General features: G+C 47.1%; 1 protein-coding gene across 7 annotated transcripts in view; it reads right to left on the reverse strand.

The window, feature by feature from the left end:
* LOC113581583 (cGMP-dependent 3',5'-cyclic phosphodiesterase) overlaps nt 1-7394 on the reverse strand; it is a 168375-nt gene continuing 160981 nt past the window's right edge. For 6 of the 7 annotated variants that reach the window (XM_027016822.2, XM_027016826.2, XM_027016825.2 and 3 more), the window contains 14 exons: nt 6925-7006; nt 6661-6835; nt 5844-5956; nt 4944-5144; nt 4752-4822; nt 3605-3727; nt 3366-3453; nt 3176-3223; nt 2158-2232; nt 1738-1837; nt 1441-1553; nt 1205-1243; nt 880-986; nt 1-674 (listed from right to left, as the gene is read on the reverse strand). In XM_027016822.2, the coding sequence (XP_026872623.2) occupies nt 440-674; nt 880-986; nt 1205-1243; nt 1441-1553; nt 1738-1837; nt 2158-2232; nt 3176-3223; nt 3366-3453; nt 3605-3727; nt 4752-4822; nt 4944-5144; nt 5844-5956; nt 6661-6835; nt 6925-7006 (1570 nt within the window). In that variant the 3' untranslated portion in view covers nt 1-439. The remainder of the gene's footprint in view (nt 675-879; nt 987-1204; nt 1244-1440; nt 1554-1737; nt 1838-2157; nt 2233-3175; nt 3224-3365; nt 3454-3604; nt 3728-4751; nt 4823-4943; nt 5145-5843; nt 5957-6660; nt 6836-6924; nt 7007-7394) is intronic. The other variant, XM_027016823.2, reaches the window with a different exon arrangement.

A 7394-nucleotide genomic window follows, 5' to 3' on the forward strand; every position in this document is an offset into this window, starting at 1 on the left:
TCTGCTTGTATACATTGTACATGTACATTTAGATGTGATCTTATTACGTTTTGGAAAGTAGGATGGAATATAAAAACTAAAAAATGTATGAGGCTTTGTTCAGCTATCAAAATATGGGTTAAGTAAATGGTAAAGAACATTCTGAAATATTTTTTGACACATTTTATGAAAACACGAGGCTACACCAAGCACTTGAGGACTCTACCAACAAGAAAAAATGTTCTTGATGCACAAATGTTCTGAATGCATGGAAATGACATCATTAGCTGCAGCATCTATGCCCCGCCCACAAACTTCAGTGTCTCAACACAGCCGCCAGTTAATGTCCTAATCTGGTCTTCCCTCCAAAACCATCTCCGTGACGATGACAAAAAGGAGAAACGGCTACCTTTTCTCAGTGCGAGTCATCGGTCATTGGTCAGCAGGATGGCCTGTGACATCACTGGTCTCTCTTGCCACAGTCTTCCTCTAGGCATCCATTCATGCGGTGACCGTCATCCCCAAATGCACCCTGGGATTGCATCAGCTCAAACTCCTCGTCGAGGAAGTCAAGGGAGTTGTTGCTAGGCAAGCCGCGGATAGTGAACTTGTGAGAAACTTTCGCCCACTGCACGCGATTGGCTGCCACACGCTCGTAAAGTTCTGACGACCGTGGAAAAATCTCCTGGAGTAGCCTATCAGGTGGTAAAGGTGGAGCAAGCATTAATAAACCAGCAATAATAACCATAATAATAATAAGTCTATTGTCACAAAGCATTTTTTTCAGGCAGAAGGAATTTACAAAATATTTGGTGAATTAGACCCTGAATAAATGAATGTATGTTGTGGACATCTTTTGCTTGACATTTAAGTTAAAGTGAAGCATGTGAAGAGCCTCACTTATAGATGGGCATTGCGATGTGTTCCATGAAGCTGATCTGTAATTCTGGGATGTAAGCCTTCTCCCGATCCATCATCTCACTGGGCCTGTTCCCCATCGCCTTTTCCTGCACACACATGCGCGCGCATACGTACACACACACACACACACACACAAACACACATGAACACAATACACAAACAATTACACAAACGCAAATACACACCCTGAAAATAGACTAAAGGCTAGCGAATATTTGGCACAAAACTTTTTTTATGTTTACGGAAATCACTTCTAAGAAAAGATAATACATAATAGTGCACACACACGCACGCATGTACGTACCAAGTCACCCTGTGAGAAGAACTCTTTGTAGATGAGCTCCTAGAACACAAACAGGGAGTGTTAAAAGCCAAGAAAGTAAAAATATGGATCGCACACGCGCCAGAGACGGCCCAAGGGCCTGAGCACAGAGCAGCTGCTGCTGCCGTTTCGTCTCACTCTTGTGCAGAGTCTTTGAAATTGAACGGAGATTCTCAAGATAAAGGAAAAGTTAAAAAAGGCTAAATTGAGCGTCTCACGGCAATCTTTCTGGTGGTCTTCCAGCCCTTGGTCTGGTCTGAGAGGTCACAGGAGGTCATGAGCAAGCATAAGAGCAGACTACGGTGGGTCACACTCCTGGGGTTGTAGCCAGCTAAGGACACACACAGGAAGGAGAGACGTCTAGAACAGACCAAGATGTCCATTTCATTGTAAGGTGGCCAAACACTTTTATTATCAAGATTTTATTAAGCGTGTATAGATCATAATACAGTGAGGGTGTGTTCAGTCATTGTTCAGTCATAACAGGCTCCTGTTTCCCTCCCTCGATTATTTACCCTCTGCCATCTTCTGCAAGTCTTTAAAAATACGGAGGTGATGTGCCAGATCAGTGGCCAGAATGATGTCCCTCATCAGGTCCAGCATTCTCTGGTAGTCCTGGCAACCAGAGCAAAAGAAACACTGCAACATCAGGACCACAGGAGTGGCACTTCTACAGGATACTTGGCCAGTAAATGCATTGAATTACTTTGTTTATTTAAGATGCTAAAATAATGCACTTTTGCTTTCTAATGCAAGATATAAAATAGTTATATACCTACATAAATACATACATACATGCAGTGTTCATTAATAGAACATCTTAAATAAAGTACTAGACAACGTCTCTTTTTTTTTTATCACTTGTTTCATCCTGCTCTGTGATTAATTAAGTTCATATGATCTAGAAACGTAGTAGGAGCACATGCATATCGCACCTTTCTGTTGAACTTCTCAAAGATGTTGCAGCCATGCGTGTTAAGGATGGCGATGGCCTGAGCAAAGTGATGCCTCTGTTTGAATAAACACAAGACGTACGCAGTTACCCACCAAGTTGCACTCAAGGATGGCCACTAGAGGGCAGCAGAGTCCCACAAATTAGATTCTGCAACAGGTCGAGGTCGAGTTGTAAAAACAAAAAACAAACTGTAGCTGTAGATGGTCGTAACTGTAACCCACCCTTATGCTGTATCTCACCTGTGCCTACAAGGCAGTGTATCCGTATCCATCAGTTCCCATTTGCAGGACTGGCCTTTCACACACATGGCAATACCAATTTGGATAAAATACCTTAAATTAGATCTTAACCCATCCCTAATCCAGCACATCTGATTCTACTAATTATGGTATTGGGAAGTGTCTAATTACTGCAGCCAGATGTGTTAAATTAGGGTGTCCAACTCCATACACGGAGATCTACCAATCTGCTGAGATTAGCTCCAGCACTAGTCTACCAGTCTGCTGAGATTAGCTCCAGCACTAGTCTACCTCTCTGATAAGATTAGCTAGTCTACCACACCTGACCCAGTTATTGCAGGCATTCGGAAGTATGCTAAACTCTACAGGGCGCTCTGTCCACTTTCTGGTCTTCAAAGCACAGTTTCATTCAGTGATGCAATCCTTGCAGTGTGTTGTAAATGTTTTTAATACAGCAAAACGACACACATTCACACATAATCAAATATGAGTTAGAGATGTCTGCGTACGTATCTTAGGTTAATACAAATTCATATTTGAATGTAATTCCTTAGGTCTCTCTCTGTGTGTGTGTGTGTGTGTGTGTGTGTGTGTGTGTGTGTGTGTGTGTGTGAGAGAGAGAGAGAGAGAAAGAGAAAGAGAGAGAGAGAGAGTGAGTCTGCTTGTGTGGGTGTGTCTGCATTTGTATGAGTGTATGTGCACTTGCGTTTTGCATAACCGTGCGTGTGAACGAGTGTATGTGCACGTGTGCGTGTTTACCTCCATAACTGATCCCTCAGAACTGTAAAGGGCTGCCAGAACAGATTTCTGAAAGAAAAGGGAAAAAAATCCACATCAAAGCTTTTTATACACTCCTACAGCACAGTTCCCTAGAGCGTAGTTATAACCACAGTAACAGTTGCTTGGGAAACCAACGTGCAGCTCCAGACAAGAAGAGCACAGTGCTTACAGAGGCAACCTGGAACGAGTTGTTTGTCCCGCGGTGGTCCAGATCATGACACATGCAGGACACAAACAGAGCAAAGATTTCGATGTCCCTGGAGACAGCAGACAAAGGGAACACAAAAGATTTATCACTAAGCATCTGTGATTGTGCATATTATTAGTACCAGAAATACAGTAGACAACAGGCAGCAAGTTTCAGCTTGTTTGTAGGAAGAGCTTTTCTGTGTGTGTGTTCATTCTTACTCGAGGTAGTCAGAGAGTTCTAGGTTCTTGTAGAGCAGGTAGCAAAAGTGGGAAACAGAGAAGGCATGCATCCAGTTATGGTAGGGAGGATCCCTATAGCCCTTCTTCACCATCAGACAAAACCTAAACACACACACACACACACACACAGAATTCAATGTTATACTTGGTAGGACACATCATAACTACCAATTTACAGACATTGTGATTATTACCAACATCTGAAATGTCTGGCACACCTATACAGCCAATATAAAAATAATATTATCACAATAATCACCATCAGCCTTAGATCAGTACCCGTGCAATAAAGTGTGAATTAAGTATGAATCCTCTGTGTCTCTAGCAGCTTGGCTGGCTTTTATCATATCTCTGTCCCTTCCTCTGTGGCTGCAGCAGCAAGCAAGCAGTTGACACCTGCTCCATTATTAAAGCTGCTCTCCCATTTCCAGCTCGGACTAAGCGTGGCACCACTAACGGCATCCCGCTCCCAATGCCCTGACCACACCGTGCCGTCTGGCCCCGGGCAGTTGCCAGGTAACACCGTGCGGTTAATATAAAAGGTCCGAGGGCGTCTCCACCCCTAGATCTGACAGCAGGGGTGGGATTTCAGAATGAAGAGAGAGATTTTAGGGTGGAGGCGGAGGGGAGGGGGGGGGGTTATAGGATGTAGACAAGGAGAGGGATTTCACGACGGAGGGGGGGCGGGATCAGGAGAGGAATTAATCACGCGCGCGGAAACCGAGCAGACCTTCGCCCAGGCAGGCCAACCAAAAGAGAGGCAGAGGATGATGAGGATGATGAGAGTGATGACGCGGGCCCGGGTTCCTCTGATCCGGCTCTGAAGCATCGCGCGGGTCAGCGCTTCCGACTCGCATCACAAAGGCCTTGGTAATTAGCTGATTTAATCCGAACCGAATCCGGCGTCAGAAATGACACGCACGGGTGGATGAGAGAGAGAGAGGGTGGGGGGGGGGGTGAGAGAGAGGGAGGGAGAGGGAGAGGGAGAGAGAGGGAGAGAGAGGGTGAGAGAGAGAGAGAGAGAGAGACAGAGAGAGGGAGAGAGAGAGAGAGAGAGAGAGAGAGAGAGAGAGAGAGAGAGAGACACTGGTCCAACACTGGTGGTGAGAGAGTGAGTCACACATACCTGGCCAGCGTGTGCAGGTCAATCTTGTAGGTGTTTATGAAGCCCATGTCCTCAAACATGCTTAGAATGCCCTAGAAAGAAAAAAAAAAGACAAAAAAAAAAGGATGAAACCTTTTAACACCTCGAACGCTCTGATGCATAAATTCTCAAGTGCCCACGCCCACCCAAACACGACCACGCCCACCCCCCCACCATGGGCGTGCTGTCGTCCGGCAGCGAACGAGGCGTGTAGGTGAACTGGGCAAAGTCCTGGTGGATCTTCTGGACGGGCTGGATGCCGCCGCACAGCAGCCGCGTCACTTCCTCCTCAGACACCTTCATGTGGTACATCATCATCTCATTGGCCAGGTGGCTGCGGAATTGAGCCTCGTGCACTCTCTTATAGAGCAGAGACTGTGGAGAGAGAGAGAGAGAGAGAGAGAGAGAGGGGGGGGGGGTCAGAGGTCACGCCGTGAGACCCAACCCCACGGCCCTGACCCGGGCATCCGCCGCCAGCCTCGGTGAACCGCGAAAGCAGCCCCCAGCAAACACGTGCACGTCCACATCCCGGATTTAAACGTGAGCACGTTCGTTCATTTCAGTTGCAGGCCTCTGCTGTGCTTTGACAGCTTTCAAAACATCATGATAAAAAAACAAACAAAAACGAACGCGATCGATTCAGTTCTGTTGGCTTTGTGGCTCCTCCGCTACTCGCAAGACACCTGCTGCATTGTCCAGGGGCAGAATTTCAGCCCTGTGATAACAGCACTAATTAACAAACTTCACTTTGTTAACTACAGCTCGACAAGGACCAGCGGATAGCCGGTGGCTCCACGGTGCTTACAGCTCTTTCCTTTTTGTGTTGCGTTTGTGCTACTGCCGCACATCTGTTGCGCAGTTCTGTTGATCTCGAACAGCACCCTCTTGTGGTAGAATAAGGCATAAAACAGTTCTAATTTATCATGGCTTTCCTGACGCACCAATAGTGATGTATGAAGACTTCATTGGCAGGCCCTTGACAGATAAATTGCAGCTTTGGGCCTCTTACGCTGATCAGGTAAAACCGTTTGCACAGCAGAGACTCTGTCATCTGTTTGTATTAGTGTCGCTTACATGGGCAATACTGATCCCACAGTAGATGGAAAAGGCAGTGGCCAAATCCTCATCAAAGCGGTTGAACCACGGCCCGTTAGTCTTATTCACCAACTCAGCCACTCCAATCACCTCTGGGAGAGGGAGAGAGAGATTGACAGTGTTAGTGAGTCTTCTGGCATTGGCGATTGAGTGCTTGTGTCAGCACTAATCACATTCATGAGTACTCACACACACACACACAGAAACAGCAGGACACACTTCAGACTGTAAAAGCCAACACACAAATCCACCCTGAGAGCATCTAAATCTGCTGCACACACACACACACACACACACACACACACACACAGTTAGGGCTTGGGACTGGTTTCCACATGGAAGTGAAGGCCTAAGTCATTTCAGCTGGAGAGGGAAGCCAATCGGGTCCGTTTTGGTCCTCTGGCTGGAGCTGCAGTATAACTTTGACGCATGTCCCCGACTCTGACTTTCAGAAAATTACCAATTCAGAATATTTTTGGAAATTTAATGGAAACCACTGACAGCATCATTAGTCTATGACTAAACTCAGCCAGCGTGGGCAGACAGAGCCCCATATACACAGGCATCCCTAACCACCCAAACTAACTGACACGATGGGTTAAACCGCAGTATTTTATGCAGAGTACATAAACACATGATCTTATATTTAATAGATGCATTTAAATCGTTTGTCTTGTTTCTTTCTCCTTTTGTTTGTTGCTGTCTGAGCAGAGGGGAGGCGTCATGCTAAGGAAGAGTGGGGCTGCTCGGGGGCGGGGCCGTGGGGGGGGCGGGGCGTTAGCGGGCGGGGCCGCACCTCCGTTCTCGTCTTTGATAGGGAAGCAGAGGATGTTGCGGGTGCGGAAGCCCGTGCTGTCGTCCACGCCGCGGTAGAAGAGCGGGTGGGAGTACGCGTCCTTGATGTTCAGGATCTTCCCCGTAGTGGCCACGTGTCCGGCGATTCCCTGATCCGCAGGGATGCGGAACTCCTTCTGTCCCGGAGAGAGGAAAGGAATGCCGTCACGCTGCGGTGGGATACGCGCGCGCGCGCACACGCGCACACACACACACACACACACACCTCATCGTCGTTCACCACTCCACCGTCAAACACTTTGGCCACGAGTTCATGACTGAGGCGATCAAGGAGAAACACCGAACAACTGAGAAAAGCACCAGAGAGAGAGAGAGAGAGTAAGAAATCAAGTAAAACAGAGAGAAATGACAAGTTTAATCATGAATTACACACACACACACACACACACACACACACACACACACACACAAAGTATGCTCTTCAAAGCCAGGAGTAATAATACTCTCATAATCATAAACATCAACAAGGCTGTGTGAACAATGATCAGGAGGAAAGAACTATTAACTCTCTGATAGCCTGTGAGCACTCCGGGGAAGTGAGCACTCCAGGGAAGTGAGCACTCCGGGGAAGTGAGCACTCCGGGGAAGTGAGCACTCCGGGGAAGTGAACACTCCGGGGAAGTGAGCACTCTGGGGAAGTGAACACTCCAGGGAAGTGAACACTCCGGGGAAGTG

Source organism: Electrophorus electricus, chromosome 15 (genome assembly GCF_013358815.1).
Source record: "Electrophorus electricus isolate fEleEle1 chromosome 15, fEleEle1.pri, whole genome shotgun sequence".
Lineage (NCBI taxonomy): Eukaryota > Metazoa > Chordata > Actinopteri > Gymnotiformes > Gymnotidae > Electrophorus > Electrophorus electricus.